Here is a 15,057-nt window from a genome sequence, read left to right as displayed (position 1 = left end):
CTAATCCTGCAAATCACTCACCCATTGAAAATGCAGCTTATTACTGTATGGGCTATGCCAAAACTCATTAAATAACTGGAAAGGTTCCCGGAGGCTACAGCATGCTTTGGATTAAAGATCTACATTTCAGTTAAATATAGCAGGACAATGATTGCACGCAAGTATACAAAACAACTGCACAGCACACAACTACTGTACGCACCAAAAAGCATGTGCCAGCACCTGCCTAAATAGCACATCTGCCAATATGCCTGTTTACCACACGTCCAAGCTGCAGCACTTTGCAGAAATCAGTAAAAAGTATTGTTTTGTCTGCTTTAAGATGACATTTTTCTTTAGCAACTCTTCACTGAAGCTGCACCTTCAAATTAAAAGTTTAGAAGTACTTTCCATAAAAAACATACAATCAGTGTATTGTTTCAGAGTAACATCATCCTAACCATTTTAAATGAGCGAAGTATTAATCAGAGAGAAGGCTATCAAAGAGTTGGTATGATTTATGACAAAGATGTTCTCCGTTGGTCAGGAGAGTTCTGGTTCTTAATTATCTTTCTTGTGAACTAACTTCTGTCAGCAATCAAACTGCAAGCAGGCAGATTTATGTCTATCAAAAAGGAAGCTGAGCTCTCTATTTGATAGGCCTCCACTAGAACTTTGTCAACCAGCCAGATGCTGCAGCAAAATCTTCTGTAGGGCAACAGCAAAGCAGCTAACTACCTTCTAGCATATCATAAAGACTTTTTAAAAGATAGGTTAAAAGTCAGCCAGTTCTTGTTAATTATTGTTTGTTTCCTCACCTCTTTTTAAAAGAACTCCTTTAAAAATACCAAACATAGAATTCAGGTTCAACTAAAGGGAACCAACAAATCACCCTGTCCATAAATGTTTCATATTTATATATGGAAGTAAATACAGGAGTGAAACAAAGACGGACTGTACTCTTACTACCTCCGCTTTCTTACTGCATGCTATTTTTGTCTCCAGGCAGCACAAGAAGAGTATGACATGGCTGTCAACGCTTCCCCTCATCTCCCTGTGTCCTGCTCTGAACAACAAGCCCCACAGTGATCTCTAGACAACGACCCCAGCAGAAAAGGACATAGTTCTAGAAAAGTAAAGGATGTGTCAGGCCCTAGCTCTGCTCTGCCAGAAGGCAAAGGGACTGCTGTTTTTAACCAAATTCAGTAAAGGAAATGCTAGTAGAGTGGTGTTTCTGATTTTGGTGCTGTACTCTCAGTCCACAGAAAGCAATGGTGAGATTATTCCACAGTCCTGCATATGATGTACAAGATTACATCTTTCACTGACTTGTTTTGCCAAGCAGCAGTCAGAAGATGAGGAACAGAGCATGAGGAGCTGGAGCTCAACACCTCAGCTCCCTTCATGTTACTGAGGGGTTAGAGAGGCTTCTGCCTGTACTCTGAATGCATGTTTCTTCCATGCAAGATCAAACTGAGATGCTGCCTTACAAATGCTTAGCAGACTCACTGTTAACAGGCAGATTCTGGCTGTCACACCCACACTGTTATACCCTCACCCTGAAGGGCTTCCAGGAGGGGGGTACTGCTCTGCTCCAGTGTGGGAGGAGAAATCTGTCTTAAAATCAGCTACCCTCCAGGTGGAGTAGGAAAGTGAGAAATCTGATGCCCCAGATAAGTCTTCCTAGATGCCGGTTCAGTCTCTAAGGAGAGACAGGAATATTTGGCTGGGTGATTTCTGCTGCTTCTGGTTGATTTTTCAAGGCTGCTCCCCTGTGCATTTCCAACGGTCGGTCTCTGTTTTCTTTATTTCTTCCCGGGCCAGTAGAGCGCTTCATCACATCTCAGAGGCCCTGGAAAGAACTGCTCTGTGCCACTTTTGTCTGACTCAGAAGAGGAAGGTCTTTGTGCCTGTGAGGTTAAGTTTTAATCTTGAAATTGTGGTAAAAAGGGAAAAAAAACACTGAGCAGAAACAATGAACCCAGTTTAAAGATCATCATTCAATAAGGTTAAGAAAAGAGAGTCTGTAATTAGGCCTTGAAATTCTTCATCTCTCTAGGATGAGGTAATTTTTGGAGAAAAAACAGCCTTCAGTGACGTGCCTCAGAGTCCACAACTTTTAAACACTGCAGGGGCATCCTATGGGAATCCCCAGACCCAGAACAACTGGTTATTGTATTAAGACTCTACAATAAGAGCAAGCATGTGGGTACGTGCACACATGTGCTGGGAAGGAAACACTTCAGTGCACAGTGATAAGCTTACAGGTACAAACTGATTTATGCTTGATAGACCAATACCAAAGTACATCATGAATCTTCTTGCTTTTATCAATACATTTGCACCTCAAGCTCCTAAAAGACCAGTTATTTTATAACTACCCCCAAAATAAATACGTATAAGACAATTTGCATTTTAATGACTACTTCCTACAGAAATACAAGGTGCTTTCTTAAATTTTACTCCTGACACTTTTTTAATCCAGCAACAATAAGACAGTCATTATCTTAAAATCTTCTGTATTTCATGGGATCATTGTGATAGCTGTGTTCTTAATGTTCCAGCACCCAAGGCAGAAGCAATGAGAATGGCACGAGATTAGAACAAAACAGCTGAGGATAACACCTGACATTAGCCAATGTGACTTTCTTGCTCCTAGATCAACAGGGTGTCTTGCTAAGTCTGGCTTGAAACTGTAAATGCAAGTGTGTCAAAGATCTGCCAGCCCTGGCAGTGGATTTGGCAGCTGCTGGTGGGATGAAACTGCCATGTTCCAGCCCTGGTAGTGCTTCTGTAAATGTCCTTGGGAAAGTTCGTCATGTTGGAGATCCCAAACCCGTATTTGTTTGCATAATGATCACATGCACACAATGGTAATCTGTTAAGACTGCAGAGGACAACATACTGCTGTGTTTTGAAATGGAATCGCATAATAGAGGAATATCTGGGGTGGTGAGAATGTAATCATTACTTGAATAAATATAGTACCATTAGCAACTGAGCCAAGTAGAACTTTGTTTACCAAGGCCAGCTTTTGAAAGAGCTAGGTGGTTTTCAGAACTATTGTATTTTCTTTAGTGCTCTGTTCTTTTAAAATGTGCATCAGAGATTAAAATCACTGTTACTATGAACCTCAGCACCTTCAGTCAGCAAGTCAGGACAGTGACTGTTAAAGCGACCACAACACATTCTATGCAATCTCTCTAAGGCTCTGTTAGAAATGCAGTAGGGAATCATGCATGAAGACATCTCTGCATTTGAAAGATCCTTAACATTACTTGAACACTGGGGTTTTTGTATCCAACAAGAAAACAGTATCAAGGAGTCTGCTAAGCTCAGTAGTGTTAGCAGTTTATTATTCCTACGTCCTTGATAGTCCCGCATTACCCCCACTCATTTTACACAGCCTATTTCCTTTATTGTTTGCTTTCCGGGGGCCAACTCCTTCTTATAATTACCGGCAGCCTTTCATTGCTCCTACAGTAGTCTATAAAACTGAAACACTCTGCCACTCTTTGGATAACTTTACCTATAAGGAACTTGTTGTGGTGCTCTGCTGTCCTCGTTTATAGGTCCACTGCAGAAGTCACATCCCTGAATGCAAAACCCCACGTCTGAGGGTACTTGGCCACAAAAGAGACAGGCAGAAAGCACCAGTTCTCAAAAACACATTCATTCCCAACTGCAAGGACAGTCTGTGTAACACTAAAAAATAATGGCACAAACACAAAGGAAGGCATAGTCTAGCTTACAGAATATTGATTATTGGAGATACTAATAGTGTAGAAAGGAAGTTGATAATTTAGAGAAGAAGATATTCACCTTGTCCTACACTAATTTTGTAAGCAGGAAAATAACTTTTACTGTTTCTCAGACTGGACATATTTTCAATGGAAAATCAAAGAGAGGACACAAGCAAAAAACTACACTGTGAGAGTGCTGCATGTTTGCCTCAGAACTACATCTCTATTTGTCAATGATATAGACACAAATGCAATATTATCCCAACAGCCATTAGGTACCATCTTGTCTTGTACAGATGGCCAGAATCCCTGGGGTTAGTGAAACACCACAGTTTGCCTGGCTTTGCAGAGACTGAGCTCTCTCACCTTCACCCACCCTTCTTATTATTTGTTAAAAAGAAGAGAAGTGGAACAGTGACTAAGGATGAATGGTATTTATAAAGGGATGCCATCTGGATGGCTTTTCCTCACCTTTGCCTCCTCATTGACATCCCAAGTAAAGGACACAGCATTGAATGCTATTTCTTCAATATTCCCAATGGTATTAAAACTCTCCTTGTAATCAGCTGTAAGAAATAACAAACAAAAGACTCATGAAAAAAGTTTGAACTTTCTCTTTCACAGTTCCTAGTACATATTTGTTTTTTCAGCTGGGTTGCCTAATGCATCACAACTATGTCTTGTAGTGTTTATGCTGAATTATTACCAAGCTTAATCGCAAAGAGGTAATATACTGCAGCTTGAGTCTTATGCATAGTAAATCACTAGCTAATGTTCTTGGGAAATATTGCTTGCTCTCAAAAAGGAATCAGTGTGACTAGTGGGAATGAGTGGGTGCATTCATTAGCTTGGCCAAGTAATGGCCCGAACTGGAAAATTAACTAAAAGCTCTTGAAACATTTAAAGGGACTGTGCAAACCTTGACATAAATAAACGACATTATGGTAAATCCTACAGAAGCTTTCTAAAAAGCTAAGAGGTATCACTGGAGGAAATAATCAGTGGTACACATTCCTTGCCCAGCCATTTCAACTTTCCCAAGAATTACTGCACTGGATGCTGGATCTCTGGTTAAAACCAAAACCAAAACAAAACCAAAAAAAACAACAAACAAAACACAAACACACAAAAAAAAACCCCACTAACAAAAAAAAAGAAAAAAACAGAAAACAAAGAATCAAAATCTGTATGATACTAAACCAGCAACCAAACCTAAAGTATATTTAAATTTTCTGACTATAAAATCTGTACCCTCTTCTCACTTATTTCCAAAGGGCTGTTAATATTAAAAATAAGGTGGCATTTCAGAAGGAACACAAAGCAAAAGGGACGAAGTCCGTATTTCAAAGATGACCCACCCCCTGCAAAAACAGTAAGGGCAGAAAACCACCTAAAACAGACAACTTCCAGGTCTTTAGCACACTTTCTTCTTTTTGATGACAGATTAAGACAAAGAGCAGGTTTGTAAGGAGGTAATGTCTGCTTGATTAAAGGAGCTCCCAGATTCTTCAGGCAAATGCATCAACTCTCTCTGGGACATACACATTTCCTTAGAATCCCTTCAGGCCTGTAATGGCTGTAATTGAACTGGGTGCCAGAGGGTTGAGATTACATCATGCAGCAATCTCGATCCAATATTTGCCCAAATCTGTGCTTCAGAAGCACACTGATTCTTAGCTTTGTCATCAGGTACAGAAAGAGGATGGTTTTGTATTTTATAAATGAGATACTCGAATGGTTTAAATATTAATTTTCTTTGCCTTTCTAATAATCAACTGTCCATCTTTAAAAATTAATTTATAGGTAAATTTTGTTTTAAAAATAATTTATAATGAAAACATTGCTGCAAGAAGAATTATTTAACAGTCGAGACGCACAATCAGTTTACTTTTCTCTCATCTGAAATGCAGGGATGCTGGCATTTCACTGGGTGCCTGCATACAGAAATTATCTTGGATACAGTAAAAATTCACTATTCTGACCACAGGAACAGCACAAGATATTTCGTGATGTAGCAAGTGAACACGGTGTTGGAGAGAGCCAGCAAGGTTTCATTTCCCATTGTGAACTCAAAACTCCTTTCTAACTGAAGTAATTGACTTCACTACCTAAATTCAGTGTGGGAATGCAAATGAGAGGAATTAGAAGATACATAAAAAGTTTAATATTCATGTGCACACATCCACCCACCCTTTACATTTATGATTCACCAGCAAGTGCCTCATGCAACTGACTGCTGCATATGGGCGTGCTGTGTAGGTGCACTTTGGAAAGACACGAACAAGATGTCTTGTAAAGACACATGTTTTCTTCTCCTAAAAGGCTGTCAGAATCTCACATCCCATCAGCCCTTCCCTTCCCCCTACACATGCCTCCATTCCCTTAATTGCTATACACAAATCTCATTGAGTGTCTATGTGACATGCTGTTTAAAAGCAGAAGTGTATCCTATTCCCTTCAATTTACAAGTAATTAAAGAAGAATCCTCAGTAGATTAAGAAAGTATTTACATCCAAGGACATTTGAAAGTTGTTAATGTGACTACAGTTTTTCATTTTTGCTGCTGTGTGTTACCTGAAATAGAAAATTTGGGTTCTTTGACATGCAAGAAAATAGCTTTACAGGAATTTTTACTCTTGAGTAAATTGCATATTAAATAATGGCAAATTTCAACATTAAACACTTATCATTTGCCTCCATTACATATCATTGTAGTGGTTGTTGTATTATGCACATGAATAATACCAACTATCCTGCAAAAAATTATGGGCAAAGCTCTGGAGTACAAATAATTCCAAATCCAAAGCTTCCACATCCACCCTTTATGTCCGTGTTTGAACCTGTTCCAGTATCTATCAAATTATGGTACTGTTTATAAACAATCAATACTTGCTGCAATCTAGTATTATAATCTGTATTTTGAAAGAAAAAGCTAGTGATCCAATGTCACAGCACTGTGGAAACGCCAGCTTCCCCCTCACCCAGTCCTGTGCTAAACAGTGAAAGTGTCTTCCTCCTTCTTCAGAAAAATCCACAACAGCACACAGTGTTTTCTGGAAAACACCCTTCCTTCTTGCTTAATAAGTGTCAAGTCCTCAGGTTTATTCCTCAAGCACTAATGACTTGCTTGCATGTAAGTACATGCTCATCCTGTTAATTTCAGTGCATCTACAGACCCAGTAGTGCATCTAATCCATTCAACCACCTTCGTCCCAGGGGGTGCACCAGCCAGCACATAAAACAAATTAAAGCAGTGACCCCTGCACATCAGGAGTGAGGGAACAAGCCACTCTATTTCCTCTGATGTCCAGAATGTAACTGCAGGTCAGAAGGCAGAGAGACCTGCACCACCAGAGAAAGCAGCACAAGCAGAGTCATCACCCCTATCTGAGGGCTGAATAGCAGGACCCCAGAACTAGAATGTCCCAAATTAATTTCATCCTCTGCCTGCTCAGGACAAGGTCATACTCTAGATTAAAAATGCATTAATAAACAATTTTAAAAGATTTATAGATGTTCAACACATGCTACAAACATAAAATTAATGTAAGATTAATTACTGTAAACATCTATGGAATGAGTTACACAGACTTACGGCTATTCAGGTAGTTTTAAAGGAGCCAAATACAAAAGTAACCCTTTATATATCATTGATACTTAGACTGAAATCCAAAGTATCAGAGAAGTAGGGCTACCAGCAGGATGCCAGACCATCCCCTGAAACTGAGACAAATCTGACACCCACTCCTGCACCCTTAGCAAGTTTCTCTCAGTGCCTGTTTAAATGGTTATCCAGGTCATATCCTGGGTTTTGCTCTTCTCCCTCATAGACACCTCTCTCTCTGTGTTAACTACACAGGGCCTGGACACAGACTCAGTATTCCTTACAGAAGCCCTTCAAGAGGCTGCATTTTTAATGTGAAGGGAAATCTTCATAGAGCCACACTATAATTTAGCTTAGAAGGGACTCCTGGAGGTTATCTGGTTCAACCCCTAGCCCTACTCCTGCTCAAAACAGAGCTAACTTCAAATTTGGGTGAACTTGCTCAGTTAGATCATGATGAGAAAATGGAAAGATTTTGCCAAATATAGCTTGATGCTTGTATGGGAAAGGTAGCTGGGAGCCATTCTGGCCTAATTAGCCAAATATTCACAATGTAAGTTCCAAGGAAAATTTCATGTACTTCAAAAACATTATGTTGGGAAGAAAAGGCCGTATTTCAGTTGTTCTCAAGAAAACACTACTGAGCAAAATCTAGGTGCTCTTACAGTTCTTACATCTGACAGGGAGTGCTGTATCAGTAACTCTTACTACTCCAGGCTTTGCCCGTGTTTGCAGTCCAAATAAAGAATACGAGCCAGAGTGCCTCAAAAGTCAGCACAGACCTACTTCATCTCAAACTAATGGGAACATAAAAGACATTCACTCTAACACAGATAAACACACAGGTCAAGTACTGCACTTGTTTTGCAGAGCACTGCTTTACAGAATATGCACCAAAAGCTGACTCGTTCAGGTAAGGAGACTGAAATGCGCTGGTACACCATGAGTGCAGTGGAGTCAGAGGGTGTTGGCACTGCAGTGGAACAAGCTCCTCAGCACATACCTTCGAAGGTATGAGCATTAACACTGCAAGCTTGTAGGGACTAGCACAAAACAACAGGCAGCCTTCAGACATAGCTGTGACATGGCATGCTTGCTCTTTTAACGTGTCATGATAGAAGTCATTTGGTCTGGGGTGGAGGTTTTACTGCCTTAACTATCCCAAAGGAACAATAAATAAATAAATAAATAAATAAATAAATAGAAATTTAGGGAAACTGTTAAACAGTTCAGCCAGAACTATGATGACAGGAGGCAGAGAGGAGATTCAGGACGAGTTGCTTTGACCAAACACACTTGACTTTAAATAATACCAGCCTCAAGTGGAGACTGAAGCATTTGAAAGTCAAAAGGCAGTGCATGAGTAAGAACACTTGGGGACTGATTCCCAGCACTGAGGTGTTTGATCCCCTCTGAGGTCTTGCATTGCTCTCTCCCAGTAACTAGGCTTTTTTTCCCCCTCTGCTCTGCCCCCTCTCATTCCTGCCATTCAATGGTTTGGTTCCCTCAGGCGGTCAAAACAAGATAGACATTGTCTGCTTTGGTCTCGCCGACTCCTTTGACTGGAATCCGCTGCAGATGGCTGCGTGTGTAAACTGCACGTGGGAGGGGAGAAGCGCTTGATGTCTAGACACTCCCACAGATTTCAACTTCAGGCTCCTTGGCAGCAGGTACGTGTTCTTCCTCTGCTAAAATCTCCCAAGCATGCGGACAGGGCAGTTGTGGGTGAAATTGGCTTGTAAATACCTTAGATGGGATGAACGATAAACAGGTCTCTCAGGATAGCACACCAGAGCTCCCTTCTCCCTCACTTCTCTCCGATACCTACAAGACTCAAAAACTGGGGCTATAAGACTCCTTCGCAGTCACCATAATGATAGCATCATCGCTCTCAGGCTGCACTTACACATCCTAACTGTTATGTGGGCTGCTGTTATTACTGGATCAAAGAACGTATCAGCCTTTGAAAAACTAAAGGAAACAAACACTCTGCTTGTGACTTCCCAGCATCAGAAGGTGGAACACCACTCACTACACATGCAAGGGGCAGTCTTACTTTGTGACTACTGAGGACCACTCCTTCTGCACAGCCTCCATCCTGCATCATAGATCCCCTAGGCCAGTCCTAGCAGCAACAAGCCATTACTAAAAACTGTGGAACAAGACTTGCAGCCACTGACAATATATTCCACCACATTCCTGTGCAAGGTACCAGAGATTTCCATGTTCTGCAGTCTTTCGTGGAACATCTGGAGATCCTCTTACACTCACCAATATCGAGGACCCTCTGTTTAGCAGTGTGCTGTCGAGAATGCCAGTATTTCCAGTACTTGAGCTGTTCATCTCTGTTTTTATCCTCACTGAAGACAACCATGACCACACTCTAAAAAAATCAACACAAGTTGCATTAGTTAGTATAATTTATAATAAAAAACCCACAAAAATTAAAATCTCCCATATGCCTCTAATGCTGATCCAGTCACCAACCTCCCCCAGTACTTTTATTGCAGAAGATTGCTGGGTTCTATTCCAGTTTGATATTGCAATGCACTCAAAGATCCAGGGCAGAATAAATGTAACTTTCAAATAATGCAGTGCCTAGGATTATGTTCTTAATAGTTCAAATAAATTAAATCGTATTCTTAGGTTTAAGAAGTCTAAGTTCCCTTATGTAAAAAGTGGTTATTTCAAGGTCAGAGGATCCCCAATTCCAATTCTGATTCAAGAATCACACAGAATCACAGAACTGTCAGAGTTGGAAGGACCTCTAGATATTTTCTAGTCCAACCCCCCTGCTAAAGCAAGATCCCCTAGGGCATGTTACTCAGGACTGCATCCAGGCAGGCCTTGAGCGTATCCAGAGACTCCACAGTGTCTTGTCACACTCACTGTAAAGACGTTTTCCCTCATGTTCAGATAGAACTTCCTGTGTTTCAGCTTGTGCCCATTGTCCCTTGTCCTATTGCTGGGCACTGCTGAAAAGAGCCTGACTCCATCCTCCTTACACTCACCCTTTAGATATTTACAGACATTAATAAGGTCTCCTCTCAGCCTTCTCCTCTCCAGGCTAAAGACTCCCAGCTCTCTCAGCCTTTCCTCATAAGGGAGATGCTCCAATCCCCCAGTCATCTCTTTTGCCCTCTGCTGGACTCTCTCTAATAGTTCCCTGTCTCTCTTGAACTGGGGAGCCCAAAATTGAACACAGTGTTCCAGATAGGGCCTCACTAGGGCAGAATAAAGGGGAGGATGACCTCCCTTGATGTACTCATCACTTTCGTCCTAATGCATCACAAAATACGATTGGCCTTCTTGGCCACAAGGGCACAATGTTGGCTCATTGTTAACTTACTCCCTACCAGGACTCCAAGATCCTTCTTCTCATGCCTGCTTTCCAGCAGGTGATGATGAAACTATACCGATGAATGACATTGTTCCACCCCAGGTGCAGGACCTTACATTTGCTCTTGTTGAACCTCATTAAGTTCCTCTCTACCCAGCTCTCCATCCTGTCCAGGTCATGCAGCACAGACCTCTGGTGTGTCAGCCAATCCTCCCAGTTTTGTATCATCAGCAAACTTGCTAAGGATACACCCTGTCCCTTTGTCTAGGTCACTGATGAACATGTTAAATGAGACCAGATCCACCACTGACCCTTGGGGAACACTTCTGGCTACAGGCCTCCAACTCAACCCTGCTCCATGGATCACAATCCTCTAAGTTCTGTCACTCAGCCAGCTCTCAATCACCTCACTGTGCAGCCATCCAACCCACACTTTCTGAGTTTCTTAATGAGGGTATTATGGGAGACAGTGACAAAAGCTTGATGAAGTCAAAGTAGATTACATCTCATGCTCTTTCCTCATCCAGCCAACCAGTTATGACATCATAGAAGGCTAGCAGGTTGGTCAAGATTTATCCTTGGATAGATCCATGTCAACCACTCCAAATAACTTTCTGTTCTTCGATGTGTTTAGAGATGACATCCAGAATTATATTCTCCATCACCTTCCCAGGAACACTAACCAGCCTGTAGTTTCCTGGCTCATCCTTCTTGCCCTTTTTGAAGACTGGAATAATATTTGCTGTACTGCAGTCCTCAGATACCTCTTCTATTCTCCATGACCTTTCAACGATGACGGTCCAGCAGTAACATGTGCCAGTTCTCTCAGCACTCAAGGGTGCATCCCATCAGGGCCCATGGACTTATGGATGTCCAGTTTGGACACTGGTCTCTAAACCAGTCCTCCTCTACTGAAGGAAAGTCTCCTTCTCTCCAGATCTTTCCCCTTAGCTCTAGGGTTTGCAATTCATAAGGAACAGCTTTAGCAGTGAAGACCAAAGCAAAGACAGCATTCAGTAACTCTGCCTGCTGTGTCTTCCACCCCTAGGGCATCCACCTCATTCATCAGTGGGCCTACATTTTTTCCCTAGTCTTCCTTCTTCTATTGATATACTAGAAAAAACCACAGTGGCCGAGTGGACTTCTGCTTGGGCCTTGGCCCTTCTAATTTTCCCCCTGCATAGCTTCACTATATCTTGGTGTTCTTCGTAAGTTGCCAATCCCCTTTTCCAAAGACTGTAAACTTTCCTTTTGTTCCTGAGTTCCAACCAAAACTCCCTGTCCAGCCAGGCTGGTCTTCTTCCTCACGTCTCGTCTTTCAGGACCTGGGAATGGCCTGCTCCTGTGCCTTTAGGAGCTCCTTCTTGAAGTATGACCAGCCTTCCTGGGCTTCTTTACCCTTCTGGACTGTCTCCCAAGGGACACTCTCAATCATGCTCCAAAATAGGCTAAAGTCTGCCTTCCAGAAGTCCAAGGTGGCAATTCTGCTGGCTCCCCCCTTACTTCTCCAAGAATTGAAAACTCTGTCATTTCATGATCACTCTGCCCAAGACAACCTCCAACCTTTACACACCCCACTCCCTCTGTTAACAAGCAGCAGGTCCAGCAGGGCACTTTCCCTAGTTGGCTCCCTCACCAGCTATGTCAGGAAGTTATCTTCAACACATTCCAGGGACCTCTGGAACTGTTCCCTCTCTGCTGTGTTATATTTCAAGCAGACATCTGGGAAGTTTAAGTCCTCCACGAAAACAAAGGCTGACAATCATGAGACCTCTGCCAGCTGCTTATAGAATATTTAATCAGCCTCTACATCTCGGTTGGGGGGGTCTACTAACAAACTCCCACTGTGATGTCTGCCTTAATGGCCTTCCCCCTTGATCCTTGCCCATAAACACTCAACACTTTCATTCACATCATTAAGTTCTAGGCATTCATATCTATCCCTAACATAGAGGACCACCCCACCACCAGGAGTGGCCAGCCCAAGTGCTGGAGATCAGATTCCTTGTCACTCTGGAAGATGACATTACACCACAAAGGGATGTGTTATTATGGAGCTCAGGCTCGCTGGCTAAAGGCAGGACATTTTTAGTTTTACCACACATAGTCCAAATACCCTTCTCCGTAGCAGGACTCCTGCATACATGTATCTAATGACAAACAGCATGACTATTTACTGAGTTCTGCTGAGCTTTTCAGTTCAAGTTCTGAATTCCCTTTGTTAAATTGTGTGATTCAAAGGAAACATTGAAACTTTATGCAAAACTTCACATAAAGGCTTTTTAAGAAGTCCTGCTGTAGGCAAGCAAAACAAAAAACACCAAACAATGAAAGCATGTTCATGGTAGGTGAACTGAAGTGAAAAGAAATCACAGTGAACAAAAAAAACCCCAACTTTTACGTATACTCTTTTGTTCTCATTCTTCCTTTAACCCTGAGTCACCAAGCTCATAAAAAATACCATCAAGCTGTTTCATAAGCCAAGGAGCTAGATCACAATTGGTTCACAATCTACGTCCCTCCACAGAGTCAGCACTGTAACACTTCACGTGCTCTGTGACTGTCTCCATTCCACCTATAAAAAGCCAAACAGCATCACTGTGTCTTCCAAGTGTAGCTACTGCATGGGCACAAGGCAGTACATGCTAGGGGTGAATCCTGAGTTATGAGTATGCATCCTGGCTGGCCAGCTGTTGCGCTAACCAGAACTGGTAGTGCAGGCTGTAGCTTGTCCCCAAGGACAGCATTCATCTTTTTCCTCTGTGAACCACTTACATGGAACTTGTAGAGGTTTAATACCTTCAAAACCTCCTGCTCTTTCTCAGGTTTGGGTGGAATTGGCAAGAAATTCAACAGATGCTTGGCTGGGGGCCTGGCAAACAGAATATGATCATGACAGTTCCGTGTGGTTTCACAATCTTCTGTAAACTGTACATCCTCCAAAATAAATGGTCTCATCTCTCCTTTATAATTTCGACCCTTCTGCTGCCCCAGCTTCAAAACTCACGTGGCCGTGCAGTGAACGAGACTTATCAGGACTGGTTTTCAGCCAGACCAGTGAGCTCATGACTCCTGTTTCAGCTGTACAGGTGCTAGAGCTGGCACCACAAAGTGGGAAGGAATGAGTGGCTGGCAGGAAGAGACACCCTTACACCATAGAGAAGTCTTACATCAGCTTCAACCAACAATGAAATGCCATCATCAGCCTCATGACCTTAGGAAACGAGGCTAAAAATTAACTGCTATTCAGGTTTACAAATCATCACCTCTCTTTTAGGAAGAGTGTCTCTAAACATCCTGTATGATTAAAATATATAGATTGTTGTCTGCTTCACTGCTCACATTGACTTTCATCGGTTCCTTCAACTAAAGTCACAACAATTTTATTTATTTGAATGGAAAGACTTTTGCAGCCTCATACATATGCAGCCCTTCCAGCTACAGGGTGAAACTTGCAGGGCAGCAACTCTGAGGCTTATTGTTCATTCCAAGGTTACTGGGTTAGGATTTGCTTACTCAAAAACACTACCAGAGAAATCAGGAGTCCTGATTTCAGGAAGCATTTCAGACGCTGCTGAATACTCAAGAACCAGTTCTTCCCATGGAATCCAAGATGCAAATCATTCATTTTGTCATACTTCTGAGTGAATATCAAGTGAAAGCTCACACTTAAATTTTAAATAATTTATATCATATATATATCATAAAGGATAGCTTCAACTCTTTATATTTTATCTGAAAAGCATTGGAAACCAGCTGCTGAAGGGCAGGAGTGAGTGAAGACGATCTTACACAGTAGATGTAGGAGTTACTAATTTTTTTCTTTAATCATGGCAATGATTAAATGTCAAGTGCAATATCTGTGCAATTACCATTTTGCCAAAACATAAACTGAGACTGATACGTATGTAATTTACCCATAAGATCACACTTTGAAAAAAATGGACCCCAAAATATTTGAGACCATCAATACTACTCCCCCACTTTTTGGCCGTAAGATGAAGTTTGCTCTGTCCACTCCCACAAAAAAAACAGTATGATTAAAACCTAACCAACCACAACTACATTTATCTGCAGAGCTCCATTCCCATCTAGGAAAGAAATTGGACTATACCCTGACTTTGCTGATGGGATGCCGGAAACATTTGTTGTCACCCGTCTCGCTCAGGGTGATGGCGTAGAACTGTCCTTTGTTCAAGTAGGTCATGGGCCCCTCTCCTTGCTTTTGACGCAGAGATTTGGTAGCTTCTAGTGTATACTGAAAAGTGCTGCTGAAATGACAGGGAGAGAAACATCAACAAAATCCATATCACTTTCACCTTTTCTCTGTCCCCTTTTCTTATGTTCTACCTGTATCGCATAAGCAAGGCATAAGAAGCCAATAATAAAAT

The 15,057-nt window shown here is 41.8% G+C and overlaps 1 protein-coding gene across 1 annotated transcript in view; it reads right to left on the bottom strand.

Moving 5' to 3' along the window:
- The window catches only part of GRHL2 (grainyhead like transcription factor 2), a 58,055-nt gene that overhangs the window by 29,240 nt on the left and 13,758 nt on the right, over positions 1-15,057 (bottom strand). Inside the window, exons 6-8 of the mRNA XM_051610299.1 lie at positions 14,781-14,937; positions 9,598-9,709; positions 4,194-4,288 (exon numbers count right to left, since the gene is read on the bottom strand). Coding sequence (XP_051466259.1) covers positions 4,194-4,288; positions 9,598-9,709; positions 14,781-14,937 — 364 coding nt within the window. The remainder of the gene's footprint in view (positions 1-4,193; positions 4,289-9,597; positions 9,710-14,780; positions 14,938-15,057) is intronic.

The sequence above is a fragment of the Apus apus genome, chromosome 2, assembly GCF_020740795.1.
Source record: "Apus apus isolate bApuApu2 chromosome 2, bApuApu2.pri.cur, whole genome shotgun sequence".
Taxonomy (NCBI): Eukaryota; Metazoa; Chordata; class Aves; order Apodiformes; family Apodidae; genus Apus; species Apus apus.
This window is presented reverse-complemented; position numbering and strand designations above follow the sequence as displayed.